At 38.4% G+C, this 19,103-nt stretch overlaps 2 protein-coding genes across 2 annotated transcripts; both read left to right on the top strand.

Moving 5' to 3' along the window:
• The first annotated feature begins 1,546 nt into the window (after positions 1-1,546).
• On the top strand, positions 1,547-7,305 carry LOC148095941 (uncharacterized). Its single transcript, XM_087836964.1, has 2 exons — positions 1,547-3,115; positions 5,746-7,305. Exons 1-2 carry the CDS (start codon positions 1,661-1,663, stop codon positions 7,303-7,305), a joined length of 3,015 nt encoding a protein of 1,004 aa, XP_087693090.1. The 5' UTR covers positions 1,547-1,660.
• A 4,626-nt stretch (positions 7,306-11,931) lies between these two features.
• On the top strand, positions 11,932-18,833 carry LOC148095940 (uncharacterized). Its single transcript, XM_087836963.1, has 6 exons — positions 11,932-11,948; positions 12,026-12,119; positions 12,264-12,578; positions 12,682-12,853; positions 13,068-13,195; positions 18,513-18,833. Exons 1-6 carry the CDS (start codon positions 11,932-11,934, stop codon positions 18,831-18,833), a joined length of 1,047 nt encoding a protein of 348 aa, XP_087693089.1.
• Positions 18,834-19,103: the final 270 nt, after the last annotated feature.

The raw sequence follows: 19,103 nt of genomic DNA, 5'->3' as shown, positions 1-19,103 counted from the left end.
TTCACAGACTTCTTTGGGGATCTGCCAGGCCCAGGAGCCATCGCCAGTCCCCTTTGAAGCCTTCCCCAAACCGCAGCTCAATTCTTGTCCAAGCCATTCAGCTCTACCCACTAAAAGGCTGCCAAACCTAAAATGATGTGGGACCAGCTAGTGAAAGTGCTATATAAATAAATTATGATATGGTATGTCTGAAATTCTGATATCACAAGTGTTTGCTAATGCACAGTCAATAAGATAGATAGATAGATAGATAGATAGATAGATAGATAGATAGATAGGTTGGACAGTGTGAAGTGGGATATTGGGAATTATTTGCTGGTCTATACCTAGGCATTAACTTTAAAAGTAGAAAGAGGAGAAGTCAGTTGTCTGAACATAGGTTATTTCATGTTATTGAAGCATATTTGATGGTCTGCTCCACATGTGAGCTGCCTTCAGTAAATAATTTTTAAAAATTAAGTTTTTACATCTATTTCATTTTCTCAAAAAAATTGTTTCTTTTTTGTTTTGTTTTGTGTGTTTAAATCCAGAAACCAAGTGCTTTTCTAAACTAACTGGAGATTCTGAAGATCCCTGTCCCAATTCATCACCATGGCAAATGAGTGAGTTACACTAACATGAACACAACTTTACATTTAGATCCAACCCAAAAATGGTTAATTTTATTGGTGGTCTGTCTGTGACACTCTCTACTTTAAGTCTGGAAAGAGATAGAAATGAGCAAAGTGATTATTTCATATACACATTACTACAGGGTGACGAGCCTAATTTATGACAAGTCACCTCACCTCCGTGTTCACCTGTGGAGTGTGTGTGTGTTTGTTTGTTTTTTTTAAATTTGTCTTTCTGCACACTGCCCTTTAGTGATGAATTTAATTACAATTTTCCTCCTCTGTAAAACATTTTGGATCTTCTTAACGGTGTTATACAACTATTGTTTCAGTTTATTAATGTTGTTGCAACAAATTAGAATGACATTTTATCATGGAGTTTAATTTAAAGTGACTGTAGGCCACTATGTGAATCAAAAAATCCCAAAACAAAGGAAAGGGCAAATGAAAGAATCACTTAAATAAAAAGCTACTGGTCTGCTAACTGGACACACAACTGGGGCTCACCACAGTACTAGAGCTGACCCTCTGAGTTTTTAAATAATGCTGTAAGGTGTATAAAAATGTTAGAACATTTTAAGAGTTTATGTACAGTTTTTAGTTCCAAAAAAAATTCCTCTTGTAAGGATATGAACATTTTTAAAGGTTTCTCTGTTTCATTACACTTATGTTAAACATTTTGTAGTTCAGTTGTGATTTAGTTGTGGAAACTAAATCTGTAATAATCATCCATAAATTCTTTTTGCAAAAGTAGAACTTACATATTTTTTATTAGATCTCTGAAGACTCATGCAAATCTTTACTGCCTTTGTGTCTGACATGCAGATCACAGATAAGTGTGAGATAAAATTAGATAGCATAATTTCAAATGATGAAAAGAGATCCATAAATCCACTTTGAAAGGGTGATTTATGAAATTTTCCTGCAGGAACTCTAACAAATTACCCCAATTCAAGGATATCATCTCCAGAAGTGTTAGGATCCATTTAGGACCTCCTGCTATTTACAAGGTGACAGCAAAGAAAGAGAAGTTTGCAACTCTGACAAGAATGACTGTTGGTGAAAAAAATCGAAACCAGACAAATAAAACCATCTTACTTGTGGGTGAAACAGGCGCAGGAAAATCTAACATGATCAATGTTCTGTTCAACTACACCATGGGAGTGAAGTGGGAGGATGAAGTCTGGTTTCAGATCGTAGAGGAGGAGGAGAAAAGTCAGACACAAAGTCAGACATCAGATGTGATCGTGTACAAGATCTTTGGTTTTGAAGATGAAACTCAGCACTACTCTCTGACCATCATCGATACTCCTGGATATGGAAGTACCAGAGGGATCAAACATGATGACATGGTCAGTGAAAGATTATTGGACTTGTTTCGATCAGAGGATGGAGTTGATGAAGTTCATGCAGTGGGTCTGGTCGTCAAAGGAAGTGATAATCGATTAAACGACCGACTGATGTACATCTTTGATTCAATGATGTCTCTGTTTGGAGAAGACCTGGAGAAAAATATTGTAGCTATCATCACACACTCAGATGGAAGAAAACCCAAAAATGTGTTTAAAGCTCTTGAAACTGCAAATATTAAATGTGCCAAAAATGAAATGAATCAGTTTGTTCACTTCCTGTTTAATAACTGTCAGCACGAAGAACGAATAGAGGAAGAAGAAAAATTACTAAAACGTGCGAATGAAATATCAGAGAAAGGAATTAGAGAACTCACAGCATTCCTGGAAGAAACTGTTCCTCAGAACGTGCATAAAACCAAAAAGGTTCTGAAGGAACGAATCAGACTGATGGCCTGCATCCAAAACCTGCAAGAGAGAATCGAGCTGACTGAACTGAAAAAGAAAGAAATCGCACAGATTCAAGAAGCTCTAAAGAAACATGAAGAAGACATGAAGAATAACACGTTCACTGTAGAAGTCGATGAGATCTTCAAAGATAAAGAACCTGTGGATGGAAAGAAGAGTCTGTTTTTTTATAAAGCAGCTGTCTGCTGTAAAGTCTGTGAGGAGACCTGTCACAATCCATGCAGAAGGGCATTGAGGGCAAGTAAATGCAAGATCATGAAAAAAGGCCGCTGCCTTGTTTGTACCAATAAGTGTCCTGCATCAGATCATGTGAAAGAGGAATGGATCTACGTGACCAAGACACGGAAAGTTCAGAGAACTCCTCAAGATATGAAAGAGAAGTACGAGAAGAATAAAACAGAAAGTGAGAAAAAGTTGAGTCTTTCAGAAAATCTTGAAAAGCAAATGAATCAACTGAAGGCAGAGAAGTCAGAGTTCCTGGATGAGTCCTACCAACATGTTGTCAGACTGGAGCAGATCGCTCTGAAAGCTGATTCAGCGTCCACTATTGTCCACCTGGACTTCCTGATTGAGAAGATGATGGAAAGCGGAGAAAGAGTGAGGGTCCAGAAACTGGAGGAGATAAGAAGCAGAGTGGATGAAGGAACCAAAGCAGCAGCTCAATACATGACAGCTAACCAAAAACATGTGGAAGAACTGTGAAACATTCTTTTTTTCACCCTTAGTGAACATAAAAATATATGTACTTACTTCCTACTGCTGAAAAGTTGATCATGTGTATTCTTATCTTATGCAGTGCGTGTTACTTCAAAACTACAGGCTAGAGTGAGAACTCAAGAGCATATTTAAACAAAAGATAACACATATTCATCATCTCTTTATGCTGATCTTATTTAGTTGCTTTAGCTGGCAAAAACTAAAACTGCCAAACAGTCATATGATTTTGTTAGTTTAAGTTTCACAAATGATTATTTCATTACAGACTGTAAAGTTAAAACATAGTTTAGAATCTAATAATAAGGAAAGGGTCTAACCAACAGCACATCTAAATAATTGCTGAAGAGGAAAATTCTGGAAAGTTGATGACAAATATTGGATCATGTGTTTTTGCTCAAATAAAGATTGCATTAAAAAAGAAAGTCATTGCCTATATTTTAAAATTCACCAAACAGTGAATTACAACAAAATACAAAACAAATTGTCATAGATTGAATTGTGTAAAACCAAAAGTATCCATATTTGGCTTCTGTCCCACTGTTTATTCAGCTTGTCAGTCTGCAGTTCTTCACCACCTCACCTCTGCTCTTCTGGCCTGAAACTTCTGAGTCAGCACTTTTTTCCTTCTTGCTCAGATTAGTTTCTCTCACTGTGGTTCAGGCCTGTAATAATTATTCATATTCATAATTATATTGCCTAATATATTTATCTAACAATCTCATCTAGTCTTCTGTGGCTCATGATGCAGCAGCCTTCAAATCAGAATATATATGAACATGTTTTCCTACACAACCAGACTTGTGCAGTTGTGGAGCAGATTTTACATGTATTTCTATGGAAAAGTAAAAATGCTTGACTTAGCATTCCCAGGTATTAATGAATATATATTTTTTCACACCCCCAAAATTATAACATGATGAATTAACCAATATTATGAAAAGTCATGAAATAGGAGATGATGGCGTTTTCTGCTTTGCTGCAGAGTCACATAAGCAACTAAACCGCATCAGATTGTTTACAAGATCATCAAACAAATCAATGTAGTGTACGTCCGAATGCATAAAACAGAAAACTAAAATGGCAGTTTATTAAAAGAAAATCTTTTGTACATTGAATTTTAGGTTACAGGTTAGTATCAATAACATCTGCGTAACTGTGTAAATTATCAAAACTGTCATTTACAAAAGCTTCAGATTACACAAACACAAAGTTCAATCCCCCAAAGCAAAAAAAAAAAAACTTCTCACAAAACTTCAGTTTGCACAGAAAGTCACTACTGAGTGCTTACAAAGATGGAGGATAATGTGACTGACTTTCTGATATTAATTTTTTTAAGAACTGTTTTTTGTTTGTTTGTTTGTTTTTAATTTTTGCCATTAGACAACTGTGGGCTAAATATTTCACATACAGTGGAACCCCAACTTACGAAATTAATTCATTCCCGAGAGTCTTTTGTAAGTCAAAAATTTTCGTAAGTCGAAGCACCCATCGCGCCTTTTGAGTGAACGATAGGCTATAGACTAATTGCTAACTGCAACAACAATACGTCGTTCAAGTGGAACAGCAAAGCACAAGTATGAAGGCCAAGGGGTTGTCACATGATTCGGAAGGCATTGCGGGACTTGTGGGCATTGTGGGCTCAGCCAATCAGAGCCAGTAGATTTCGTTACACGGGCATTTTGCCATGCCTCGGGCAGAAATATTGCCGTTAAGTGCCTTCATAACTTGAATTTTTCGTTAAATGGGGTATTCGTAAGTCGGGGTTCCACTGTATTTTTCTTTTTAACAAGCTTACATAAGACTGAAGACTAGAAGCCTTTACTATAGCTATATGTGGATGTTTGAATCCTTTTATTTTGTGAAGCTAAATTTGTATGAAATCTAAAGTTGTAGGAAATGTGATTGACAGTAATTTGATTTGGCTTGTCAGTGGTTGTGGTTTCTTGCAGCCCATTCTCACTCCGACCTCGTAATATACCGACAATTTGTCATGTCCTGAGGGGTTCCTGAGGAACGCGAAAGATAACCTTCCACGTTCCTATGATATCCGCCGGGTTGTGGATAGAATCCAATTTATTAACGCTCCCGGCGGTAACACACATTCCAGCCGCGTATTCCAACCCTAACCCTAACCTTATTCCTAACAATAACCATAACCTTATGGTTAGGGTTAGGAATAGTTAGTGTTTTCCAAAGCGATTACAGTAAAATAAACAGACACGTGCAGATTCATTCCAAATGGTTCTCATGTTTCCACATTTATCTGAACTCATAATATAGGGATGTGTTGGCTGGCTGAAAGCGTAACATTCTGAAGATTTGTCACCTAGCGTAAAATGTTACGCTTTGGGAGTGAGAACATGTTGTTCCATGTATACAGATAAAAGATTTTTACCCATAACCACTTTTGTTAAATTTTAATTAACATATAATTGGTTTTATTATACTTAATTTGAATTGCAAGATGGCGAAAATATGCTGATGGTTCTTGAGTAATTGTAGAAAAGCAGAAGGATAAAAAAAAAGTCTGAGAATTGAATTTAAATAAGTGAATGATCACATTTTTCTGCAGGAACTCAAACCAATTCCCCAAATTCAAGGACATCATCTCCAGAAGTATTCACATCCGTTTAGGACCTCCAGCTGTTTACAAGCTGAAACTAAAGAAAAAGAAGTTTACAACTCTGACAAGAATGACTGTTGGTGAAAAAAATGGAAAAAAGACAAATAAAACCATCTTACTTGTGGGTGAAACAGGCGCAGGAAAATCTATTCTGATCAACGCTCTGCTCAACTACACCATGGGAGTGACGTGGGAGGATGAAGTCTGGTTTCAGATCGTAGAGGAGGAGGAGAAAAATCAGGCAGAAAGTCAGACATCAGATGTGATTGTGTACGAGATCTTTGGTTTTGAAGATAAAACTCAGCCCTACTCTCTGACCATCATCGATACTCCTGGATATGAAATAAGCAGAGAAAGAGAACATGATGACAAGGTCAGTGAAAAATTATTGGACTTGTTTCGATCAGAGGATCAAGTTCAAGAAGTTCATGCAGTGGGTCTGGTGATGAAGGCAACAGATAATCGTCTGAATCACCGACTGATGTACATCTTTGATTCAATGATATCTCTGTTTGGTAAAGACCTGGAGAAAAACACTGTAGCTCTCATCACACACTCAGATGGAAGAAAACCCAAAAATGTGTTTCTAGCTCTTGAAGCTGCAAATATTAAATGTGCCAAAAATGAAATGAATCAGTTTGTTCACTTCCTGTTTAATAACTGTCAGCACGAAGAACGAATAGAGGAAGAAGAATTCCTGAAATGTGCGAATGAAATATCAGAGAAAGGAATGAGAGAACTCACAGCATTCCTGGAAAAAACTTCACCTCAAAAACTGAAGAAAACTGTTAAAGTGTTGAATGAACGCATTGGACTGACGGCCTGCATCCAAAACCTGAAAAAGAGAATCGAGCTGACTGAACTGAAAAAGGAAGAAATCGCACAGATTCAAGAAGCTCTAAAGAAACATGAAGAAGACATGAAGAATAACATGTTCACTGTAGAAGTTGATGAGATCTTCAAAGATAGAGAACCTGTGGATGGAAAGAAGTGTCTGTTTTTTTATAAAGCAGCTGTCTGCTGTAAAGTCTGTGAGGAGACCTGTCACAATCCATGCAGAAGGGCATTGAGGGCAAGTAAATGCAAGATCATGAAAAAAGGCCGCTGCCTTGTTTGTACCAATAAGTGTCCTGCATCAGATCATGTGAAAGAGGAATGGATCTACGTGACCAAGACACGGAAAGTTCAGAGAACTCCTCAAGATATGAAAGAGAAGTACGAGAAGAATAAAACAGAAAGTGAGAAAAAGTTGAGTCTTTTAGAAAATCTTGAAAAGCAAATAAATCAACTGAAGGCAGAGAAGTCAGAGTTCCTGGATGAGTCCTACAAACATGTAGTCAGACTGGAGCAGATCGCTCTGAAAGCTGATTCAGCGTCCACTATTGTCCACCTGGACTTCCTGATTGAGAAGATGATGGAAAGCGGAGAAAGAGTGAGGGTCCAGAAACTGGAGGAGATAAGAAGCAGAGTGGATGAAGGAACCAAAGCAGCAGCTCAATACATGACAGCTAACCAAAAACATGTGGAAGAACTGTGAAACATTCTTTTTTTCACCCTTAGTGAACATAAAAATATATGTACTTACTTCCTACTGCTGAAAAGTTGATCATATCTATTCTTATCTTATGCAGTGTGTGTTACTTCAAAACTACAGGCTAGAGTGAGAACTCAAGAGCATATTTAAACAAAAGATAACACATATTCATCATCTCTTTATGCTGATCTTATTTAGTTGCTTTAGCTGGCAAAAACTAAAACTGCCAAACAGTCATATGATTTTGTTAGTTTAAGTTTCACAAATGATTATTTCATTACAGACTGTAAAGTTAAAACATAGTTTAGAATCTAATAATAAGGAAAGGGTCCAACCAACAGCACATCTAAATAATTGCTGAAGAGGAAAATTCTGGAAAGTTGATGACAAATATTGGATCATGTGTTTTTGCTCAAATAAAGATTGCATTAAAAAAGACTGAACCAGTCATTGCCTATATTTTAAAATTCACCAAACAGTGAATTACAACAAAATACAAAACAAATTGTCATAGATTGAATTGTGTAAAACCAAAAGTATCCATATTTGGCTTCTGTCCCACTGTTTATTCAGCTTGTCAGTCTGCAGTTCTTCACCACCTCACCTCTGCTCTTCTGGCCTGAAACTTCTGAGTCAGCACTTTTTTCCTTCTTGCTCAGATTAGTTTCTCTCACTGTGGTTCAGGCCTGTAATAATTATTCATATTCATAATTATATTGCCTAATATATTTATCTAACAATCTCATCTAGTCTTCTGTGGCTCATGATGCAGCAGCCTTCAAATCAGAATATATATGAACATGTTTTCCTACACAACCAGACTTGTGCAGTTGTGGAGCAGATTTTACATGTATTTCTATGGAAAAGTAAAAATGCTTGACTTAGCATTCCCAGGTATTAATGAATATATATTTTTTCACACCCCCAAAATTATAACATGATGAATTAACCAATATTATGAAAAGTCATGAAATAGGAGATGATGGCGTTTTCTGCTTTGCTGCAGAGTCACATAAGCAACTAAACCGCATCAGATTGTTTACAAGATCATCAAACAAATCAATGTAGTGTACGTCCGAATGCATAAAACAGAAAACTAAAATGGCAGTTTATTAAAAGAAAATCTTTTGTACATTGAATTTTAGGTTACAGGTTAGTATCAATAACATCTGCGTAACTGTGTAAATTATCAAAACTGTCATTTACAAAAGCTTCAGATTACACAAACACAAAGTTCAATCCCCCAAAGCAAAAAAAAAAAAACTTCTCACAAAACTTCAGTTTGCACAGAAAGTCACTACTGAGTGCTTACAAAGATGGAGGATAATGTGACTGACTTTCTGATATTAATTTTTTTAAGAACTGTTTTTTTGTTTGTTTGTTTGTTTTTAATTTTTGCCATTAGACAACTGTGGGCTAAATATTTCACATACAGTGGAACCCCAACTTACGAAATTAATTCATTCCCGAGAGTCTTTTGTAAGTCAAAAATTTTCGTAAGTCGAAGCACCCATCGCGCCTTTTGAGTGAACGATAGGCTATAGACTAATTGCTAACTGCAACAACAATACGTCGTTCAAGTGGAACAGCAAAGCACAAGTATGAAGGCCAAGGGGTTGTCACATGATTTGGAAGGCATTGCGGGACTTGTGGGCATTGTGGGCTCAGCCAATCAGAGCCAGTAGATTTCGTTACACGGGCATATACCATGCCTCGGGCAGAAATATTGCCGTTAAGTGCCTTCATAACTTGAATTTTTCGTTAAATGGGGTATTCGTAAGTCGGGGTTCCACTGTATTTTTCTTTTTAACAAGCTTACATAAGACTGAAGACTAGAAGCCTTTACTATAGCTATATGTGGGTGTTTGAATCCTTTTATTTTGTGAAGCTAAATTTGTATGAAATCTAAAGTTGTAGGAAATGTGATTGACAGTAATTTGATTTGGCTTGTCAGTGGTTGTGGTTTCTTGCAGCCCATTCTCACTCCGACCTCGTAATATACCGACAATTTGTCATGTCCTGAGGGGTTCCTGAGGAACGCGAAAGATAACCTTCCACGTTCCTATGATATCCGCCGGGTTGTGGATAGAATCCAATTTATTAACGCTCCCGGCGGTAACACACGTTCCAGCCGCGTATTCCAACCCTAACCCTAACCTTATTCCTAACAATAACCATAACCTTATGGTTAGGAATAGTTAGATAGTGTTTTCCAAAGCGATTACAGTAAAATAAACAGACACGTGCAGATTCATTCCAAACGGTTCTCATGTTTCCACATTTATCTGAACTCATAATATAGGGATGTGTTGGCTGGCTGAAAGCGTAACATTCTGAAGATTTGTCACCTAGCGTAAAATGTTACGCTTTGGGAGTGAGAACATGTTGTTCCATGTATACAGATAAAAGATTTTTACCCATAACCACTTTTGTTAAATTTTAATTAACATATAATTGGTTTTATTATACTTAATTTGAAAGCAGAGAGAGAGAACATGATGACAAGGTCAGTGAAAAATTATTGGACTTGTTTCGATCAGAGGATCAAGTTCAAGAAGTTCATGCAGTGGGTCTGGTGATGAAGGCAACAGATGATAGTCTGAATGACCGACTGATGTACATCTTTAATTCAATGATATCTCTGTTTGGAAAAGACCTGGAGAAAAATACTGTAGCTCTCATCACACACTCAGATGGATGAAAACCCAAAAATGTGTTTCTAGCTCTTGAAGCTGCAAATATTAAATGTGCCAAAAATGAAATGAATCAGTTTGTTCACTTCCTGTTTAATAACTGTCAGCACGAAGAACGAATAGAGGAAGAAGAATTCCTGAAACGTGCGAATGAAATATCAGAGAAAGGAATGAGAGAACTCACAGCCTTTCTGAAAAAAACTTCACCTCAAAAACTGAAGAAAACTGTTGAAGTGTTGAATGAACGCATTGGACTGACGGCCTGCATCCAAAACCTGCAACAGAGAATCGAGCTGACTGAACTGAAACACACAGAACTCAGACACAGTGTAGAAATATTCTATCCAACTTTGACTTTTAAGTGTTTGTGAAGAGTCCAGTCTTGTAATCTGATCTTCTTTCATCTGATCGATACCTTGGATTCTTCATGTGTGTTCATGCTCTTAATGACTGCTTGAAATATTTTTGAAGATCGAGGCCAAGTGGAAACATTTGGATCCTTTCATGTCCTGAGGGGTTCCTGAGGAATTTTTTCAAATTCGCTATTTTCTATTCTTCGACATGGAATCATCTCCTGCTTAATGTACTTTTCTTTCAATCCTCAATAAAATCTCTGCTTCATTCTTTCAAATTCCTAATTCTGTCAAGTCACCCTACAAAGCAAATTCAAAAGTGTTAAATGTATTGGTGTTAGTAGACTTTGTGCAAAAGCAGAGTTAATTTTACTCTAAGTAGAGTTACATTCTTTTAATGTAACTACGAGGTGTAAAACATTAGTAGTTAAAATCGAGTGTAAAAAATGAGTGTTTCTATATTAAATCTGGAGGTGTCAAAATGGAAACATTAACTCTTGATCTCTTAACTCTGAACTCCTAAAGGGGCTATGACACTAATAGAGTAAACTCACAGACTCCGCCCCAGCATCACAGGTTCCGAGTGAAGCTGAAGGGAAGCCATTTCAGAACATTTAGCTCTCCATTTTTCCGAGTTGTTTGCCACGCCTGGTAAGTCATTTTTTCTGAGATTCTTGTAATTATTATTACTAGCTTTTACTTCTGTGGCTTTTTTGAGTCGAGACAAAGCTGTGTGAAAAGCATTAGCACGTTGCTCGGTGATAGCATAAAAATCTGTTTTAGCTAGCTGAAATGTATTGTTGGCGGAAAAAAGACTTGCATATGAGTGTTCAGTCATTTTTTTGCTAACTCAAATACACTTAAATCAATGTTTAGGTTGGCATACAATTATGGTGCTTCTTAAAGCTTGAAAACTATCTCCCATATAGCAAATGGCAGCAGCAGAAGTGCTGACTGGGTTCTACGTTAACATTTAAATCTTTTCAGAGTTTTGTGCACTCATTTTAGGTAAAAATTAAAAAGATCAAGGCTTTGAATTTATTCTTCAATGTTTACATGAATTTAACAGATTTAACAACCTTTCAGATTCCAATTTTCTTCTTTGAAAAACTGTAAAATGCTTTTACATGTTGAGTGCATATCACATGCTGTTATCAGATATAATTTATGTGGTTGAACATTAATCCAGTTGTTGTGACTTCTCATATGCATTTTGCACATTTTTTTCAATCCCTTTTATGTCCCTTTTTTTCCCTTTAAGACATTGAGATCAGTGTGGTTGACGATGAATCAGAGTCATCGGTACAGCCAATCCCTCTTGCCCTCCTGACATCGCCAGTTTCATTGTCAGACCATCCATCGTCCCCTGCTTCTACCAGTTCATCAGATTCAACTATGGTCCTCAAAAGCACAAAGAACAGGAAGAAGGGCCTACAAGGGCTTGATCGCGATGAAGCGAAGCTGGTCAAAAGCAAAGCCTAAAACAAAACCCAAAGGGTGAAGAAATTTTCAATGAATGCGACAAAACTAAAACACTGTCAGCTCCAACTCGTCGACAAATGGTCAACATACTGGTTGTAGATATGATAGAATCACACGGGTAAGTATTCTTTGATCACCATAAAAACAATTGTCGAGTGAGCAGAAGAGCAATACACTTTGTTTTGTTTTTGAAAGAAGGATTCCGCCCATAAGTGTTCGGACTAACTATGCACTGGGGATTGCAACACTTTTTCCATATCTCCAAGATCCTTACTCAAAAAATGGTTATGTAAGTGTTATCTCTGAAACGCAACATCTCTGTAATTTATACATGTTGTTACAGTGGTACCAAATATGCATTCTTTTGTTGCATTTTTTGTTGTGTATGTTTTTTGTTTGTTTTTGTGTGTGACTGATGTGCATGCAAGAGCAGGAACATTACTATGATCCAGAGGCCAATACTGGCTATCTTGCTTGGAGACTCAAGACTGTCCAACGCAATACCTATGATGGTGCTAGTGGGTGTCCCAGGCCAAACTTCCAGGACAGTCCAACAACCCGAAGAGAATCTTTGTTTGTTAGTGGACAGCTTTTTGGTGAGGAGTGCAGAGAGGCCCTGTCTGTTATTAGACACTCAACAGAGAAGATGAAAGCTACTTTTGAATATAGACAGAAGCTGGTACATGACCCAGATGCAACATCATCAATCTTGGATGTCGTCCCACGTTTCCTTGATACACCGGGGTTGGTGAGTACATTTATAGACATTTCATGATATGAAACTAAAGATAACATTTTGCCAAGAACACTTAAGTAACCAGTATTTGGTTCCTGTTTTGTCTTATTAATAGATTGATCAGGATTTTGCAATGATGCTTGGAGATGAGGCCTCTGGAAGATTTCTTACAAAGTGGTCTTCGTATTTCAAGCAAAAAATCATTGCAGAAAGCCAAAGTCTTCCATCAAGTCCTTGTGTTGAGGAGTTAGGAGCATCTTTTGATACGGAGGCTTCAAATGACTGGAGTAAATTTGGACAGTGTTTCAGTATATAAAATACTTACATTTCTTTTTGTCTGTCCTAATACTGTTAACTGAGCGCAAATAGACTGAAGTAATTTATGCATTCTTGTGGTTTAAGCATTTTCAGAAATTTCATCATTTAACTGCTTAACAGAATTTCCAACTGTTTTCTAGTTCATGTTTAGTTCATGTCTAAAATATGCCTTTTGTCTTTAAGGCTGGGATAGTGACATGGCAGCTCTTCTGTTGTTGCTGCATCTCCTGCCCCCAACATCAAAAGGCCACAAAAAAACAGCAAAAATTAGCTCTGCACAGGCAGCCAATAATCTTGTGAGATTCGTCAAGGTATGCTCTATTACTCTACTCTATTTTTTTGTAAACACTGTTTGTAATTAATGATCTTTGGTCCATGGTAAGCCACAAGATAAAAACAGAAAAGATTCAGTAAATTAATTACCTTTTGTGTATTTGGTATGAAATCATGCTGTATCTATAGATATCAGAAGAGATAAAATCTGTTATGGCTTTCCTTTCCAAAAAAGGTTAATCCACAGATTTGGGTTCAGTACACACTCATTGCCCCTGCAAACAGAAGAATGTGAACTTCAAAAATAAAGCATTACTCTGTTTTATTCTACTTGGATCCATTTGTGTTAAGATGGGTTACTTGCTTAGGCCCATAGACCTTATATTCAATTCAATTCAATTCAATTTTATTTATATAGCGCCAAATCACAACAAATGTCGTCTCAAGGCGCTTCAAAGATACAGAGAAAAGCCCAACAATCATATGACCCCCTATGAGCAAGCACTTTGGCGACAGTGGGAAGGAAAAACTCCCTTTTAACAGGAAGAAACCTCCGGCAGAACCAGGCTCAGGGAGGGGCGGCCATCTGCTGCGACCGGTTGGGGTGAGAGAAGGAAGACAGGATAAAAGACATGCTGTGGAAGAGAGACAGAGATTAATAACAGATACGATTCAATACAGAGAGGTCTGTTAACACATAGTGAGTGAGAAAGGTGACTGGAAAGGAAAAACTCAATGCATCATGGGAATCCCCCGGCAGCCTACATCTATTGCAGCATAACTAAGGGAGGACTCAGGGTCACCTGGTCCAGCCCTAACTATATGCTTTAGCAAAAAGGAAAGTTTTAAGCCTAATCTTAAAAGTAGAGATAGTGTCTGTCTCCCGAATCCAAACTGGAAGCTGGTTCCACAGAAGAGGGGCCTGAAAACTGAAGGCTCTCCCTCCCATTCTACTTTTAAATACTCTAGGAACAACAAGTAAGCCTGCAGAGCGGGAGCGAAGTGCTCTAATAGGGTGATATGGTACTACAAGGTCATTAAGATAAGATGGGGCCTGATTATTTAAGACCTTGTATGTGAGGAGCAGGATTTTGAATTCAATTCTGGATTTAACAGGAAGCCAATGAAGGGAAGCCAAAACAGGAGAAATATGCTCTCTCTTTCTAGTCCCTGTCAGTACTCTTGCTGCAGCATTTTGGATTAACTGAAGGCTTTTCAGTGAGTTTTTTGGACATCCTGATAATATTGAATTGCAGTAGTCCAGCCTGGAAGTAATAAATGCATGAACTAGTTTTTCAGCGTCACTCTGAGACAGGATATTTCTAATTTTAGAGATGTTGCGCAAATGGAAGAACGCAGTCTTACATATTTGTTTAATATGTGCGTTGAAGGACATATCCTGGTCAAAAATGACTCCAAGGTTCCTCACAGTGTTACTGGAGGCCAAGGTAATGCCACCCAGAGTAAGAATCTGGTTAGATACCATATTTCTAAGCTTTTCAGCGCCGAGTACAATGACCTCAGTTTTATCTGAGTTAAGAAGCAGAAAGTTAGTGGCCATCCAAGTCTTTATGTCTTTAAGACATTCCTGCAGTTTAACTAATTGGTGTGGGTTATCTGGCTTCATGGACAGATAGAGCTGGGTGTCATCTGCATAGCAGTGAAAATGTATGCTATGTCTTCTAATGATGCTGCCTAGGGGAAGCATGTATAATGTAAACAGAATTGGTCCTAGCACTGAACCCTGTGGAACTCCATAATTAACCTCAGTGTGTGAACAGGACTCTCCATTTACATGCACAAATTGGAGTCTATTAGATAGATATGATACAAACCACTGCAGTGCAATACCTGTAATACCTACAGCATGTTCTAATCGCTCTAATAGGATATTATGGTCAACAGTATTGAATGCTGCACTAAGGTCAAGAAGGACAAGCACAGGGATGAGTCCACTGTCAGAGGCCATAAGAAGATCATTTGTAACCTTCACTAAAGCTGTTTCTGTGCTGTGATGAACTCTGAAACCTGAGTGAAACTCTTCAAATAAACCATTCCTCTGCAGATGATCTGTTAGCTGTTTGACAACTACTCTTTCAAGGATTTTTGATATGAAAGGAAGGTTGGAGATTGGCCTATAATTAGCTAAGACTGCTGGGTCTAGAGATGGCTTTTTGAGTAAAGGTTTAACTGCAGCCACCTTGAAGGCCTGTGGTACATAGCCGATTATTAGAGATAGGTTGATCATATATAAGATCGAAGAATTAATCAATGGCAGGACTTCTTTGAGCAGTTTTGTAGGAATGGGGTCTAAAAGACACGTTGATGGTTTGGAGGAAGTAATTATTGAAGTTAACTCAGAAAGATTGATTGGAGAAAAAGAGTCTAACTTAACATCAATGGAACTAAGAGTAGCTGTAGATAATATTACATCTGTGGGATGATTATTGGTAATTTTTTCTCTAATGATAAAAATTTTATTTGTGAAGAAGTTCATGAAGTCATCACTAGTTAACGTTAAAGGGATGGTTGGCTCAAAAGAGCTCTGACTTTTTGTCAGCCTGGCTACAGTGCTGAAGAGAAACCTGGGGTTGTTCTTATTTTCTTCAATCAGTGATGAGTAGTAAGCTGTTCTGGCTTTGCGGAGGGCTTTCTTATTCAATTCAATTCAATTTTATTTATATAGCGCCAAATCACAACAAATGTCGCCTCAAGGCGCTTCATAGATACAGAGAAAAGCCCAACAATCATATGACCCCCTATGAGCAAGCACTTTGGCGACAGTGGGAAGGAAAAACTCCCTTTTAACAGGAAGAAACCTCCGGCAGAACCAGGCTCAGGGAGGGGCGGCCATCTGCTGCGACCGGTTGGGGTGAGAGAAGGAGCAACAAACTATTTCTCCAGGCTAAATGATGATCCTCTAAATTTGTGACACGCCATTTCCTCTCCAGATTACGAGTCATCTGCTTTAGGGTACGTGTTTGACAATTATACCACGGGGTCAGGTACTTCTGATTAGAGACCTTAGTTTTCACTGGAGCTACAGTATCCAGAGTCGTACGTAGTGAGGAGGTGAAATTATTAACAAGATAATCGACCTCTGTTGGGGTAGCGTTCAGATAGCTGCTCTGCTCTGTGTTGGTACAGGGCATTGACGATGATAACAGTGGCTGGATTATATTCTTAAACTTAGTTACAGCGCTTTCAGAAAGACATCTACTTTGATAAAGTCCACTCTCCACTGCTGCGTAATCAATTATTGTAAATGTAAATGTTATCAGGAAATGATCAGACAGGAGAGGGTTTTCAGGAAACACTGTTAAATGTTCAGTTTCTATGCCATATGTTAAAACAAGATCTAGAGTGTGATTAAAGTGGTGGGTGGGTTCTTTTACATTTTGAGAGAAACCAATTGAGTCTAACAACAGATTAAATGCCATGTTGAGGCTGTCATTTTTACCATCAACATGGATGTTAAAATCACCCACAATAATTATTTTATCTGAGCTCAGAACTAAATTAGATATAAAGTCTGAGAAATCAGACAGAAACTCTGTGTAAGGCCCAGGTGGACGATAGATGATAACAAGTAAGACTGGTTTCTGAGTTTCACAGCTGGGGTGGACAATGCTAAGCATCAGGCTTTCAAATGAATTAACAGTCTGTCTTGGTCTTTCATTAATTAATAGACTGGTGTGAAAAATTGCTGCCACACTGCCCCCTCGACCTGTGCTTCGAGATTTCTGGTAGTTAGAATGACTCGGGGGTGTTGATTCATTTAAACTAACATAGTCATCCTGCTGCAACCAGGTTTCTGTAAGGCAGAGTAAATCAATTTGTTGATCAATTATTAAGTCATGTACTAACAGAGACTTGGAGGAGAGAGACCTAATATTTAATAATCCACATTTCACTGTTTTACTCTTTGGTTCAGATGTGGATACTGTATTGTTCTTTCTTTGTAAATGTTTAAGTTGTTTGTTGCTGGTTTTTAGTTTGTTTTTTGTCTTTTTGGAAGCTGACACAGTCTCTATGGAGATGGGTTTTTGGGGGGGTAGCAGGAGGAGAGAAGCTGCAGAGAGGCGTGTAAGACTGCAACTCTGCTTCCTGGTCCCAACTCTGGATAGTCATGTTTTGAGGGGTTTAATAAATTTGTCGATATTTCTAGAAATGAGAGCTGCTCCATCCAAAGTGGGATGGATGCCATCTCTCCTAACAAGACCAGGTTTCCTCCAGAAGGTTTGCCAATTATCTATGAAGCCCACATCGTTTCTGGGACACCACTCAGACAGCCAGCAATTTAAGGAGAACATGCGGCTAAACATGTCACTCCTGGTCTGATTGGGGAGGGGACCAGAGAAAACTACAGAGTCCGACATTGTTTTGGCAAAGTTGCACACCGATTCAATATTGATTTTAGTGACCTCCGATTGGCGTAACTGGGTGTTATTACTGCCGACGTGAATTATGATTTTATTGAATTTACGTTTACCCTTAGCCAGCAGTTTTAAATTTCCTTCAATGTCGCCTGCTCTGGCCCCTGGAAGACAATTGACTATGGTTGCCGATGTCTCTAGCTTCACATGTCTGAGAACAGAATCACCAATTACCAGAGTTTGACCCCCGGTGGGTGTGTCGCCGAGTGGGGAAAAACGGTTAGACACATGAACGGGTTGGTGGTGTACCTGGGGCTTCTGTTTAGGACTACGCTTCCTCCTCACCGTTACCCAGCCGTCTTTTCCCAGCTGCTTGGGATCTGCCGGGGAACAGCTAGCGGGGCCTACGCTATCTTCGGCTGCACCAGCTACAGGGGCCTGGCTAGCTAAGGGTGAGAGCAGGGTGCAAAGCCGAGTCTCCAGTTCAGTAATCCTGGCCTCCAGAGCTGCAAATATGCTACATTTATTACAGATATCATTACTACTAAAGGAGGCCGAGGAGTAACTAAACATCTGACACAATGAGCAAGAAAGTGCAGAAGGGACAGGTGAAGTAGCCATGGTGCTAACGGGTCGGCTACGAGCTAAGCTAGCGAAACAGTACAGAGACAGTGAGTGAATACTTTGGCTATAAATTAGGTAGTGAGTACACAGAAAGTGTGCTTCGGATGAAGCACGTGAAGATTATACTGTGAAAAAAGAGTGTATTTAAAAGTTGTTAATTAAACTGCTAAGCAAATAAGCTACTCAGAAACACCACTGTGTTTGAGCAGGAACAGGAAGCGATACTATACCACAGAGCGAGCGAACACCAAGTGACAGCGCCACCGACAGGACAAGAGACACAGACTGAAAATGCAAGCCAAACAGTTGAAAAGAAAATTTTACTCATGATTGAAATGTGTTATTCAAATTCCAGGAAGGAGTCAGCCTCACTACTTTCCTGGAGAAAGCTAACACCAGGCAGCCCTTCCTTCTCTGCATTGGTGAGCAAAAGAAGAACATTCAAAGGTTCTTCATCATTGTAGACCAGAAAGCTATCCCATGTGATGCTCCAACTTCAGTAGCTGCTTTTGATGGGCTTTTCAAAGCACACTTTGTCTTCAGCCTCTCATATGATGAAGCTCTTTCCAGTTTCTATATCTTCATTCAAACCACAATCTACAACATTGATGTTGGAAACACAAAAGAAAGCCCTCGAGTCAAGGAATTGAGAGCACGTCTGCTGCGAGACTGTTAAATGCCCACAAGGTCCACACGCTTTTAAGAGGATTTAAAAAAAACTGTTTGGCAATGTTCAAATGCTTTGTTTGTAAAATGCACCACAAAAATTGTTCAGCTCTTTGTCAACATTTAAAATTTCATCATGGTTTATATCCAAACAAAAATCTGCATTTAAAATGTGGAGAGCAGGGATGTTTTTCATCTTTTTGTACTTACAATGGCTTTAGAAAACATCTTCATAATGTACATAGTCATTATCACAATAAACATGTAGGGACAGAACAGG

This window comes from Neolamprologus brichardi, unplaced genomic scaffold (genome assembly GCF_056152115.1).
Source record: "Neolamprologus brichardi isolate AB-2024 unplaced genomic scaffold, ASM5615211v1 NODE_ptg000032l+_length_1147064_cov_1, whole genome shotgun sequence".
Classification (NCBI taxonomy): domain Eukaryota; kingdom Metazoa; phylum Chordata; class Actinopteri; order Cichliformes; family Cichlidae; genus Neolamprologus; species Neolamprologus brichardi.
Note: the sequence above shows the minus strand (reverse complement) of the source record. Positions and strands in the feature narration are given on the sequence as shown.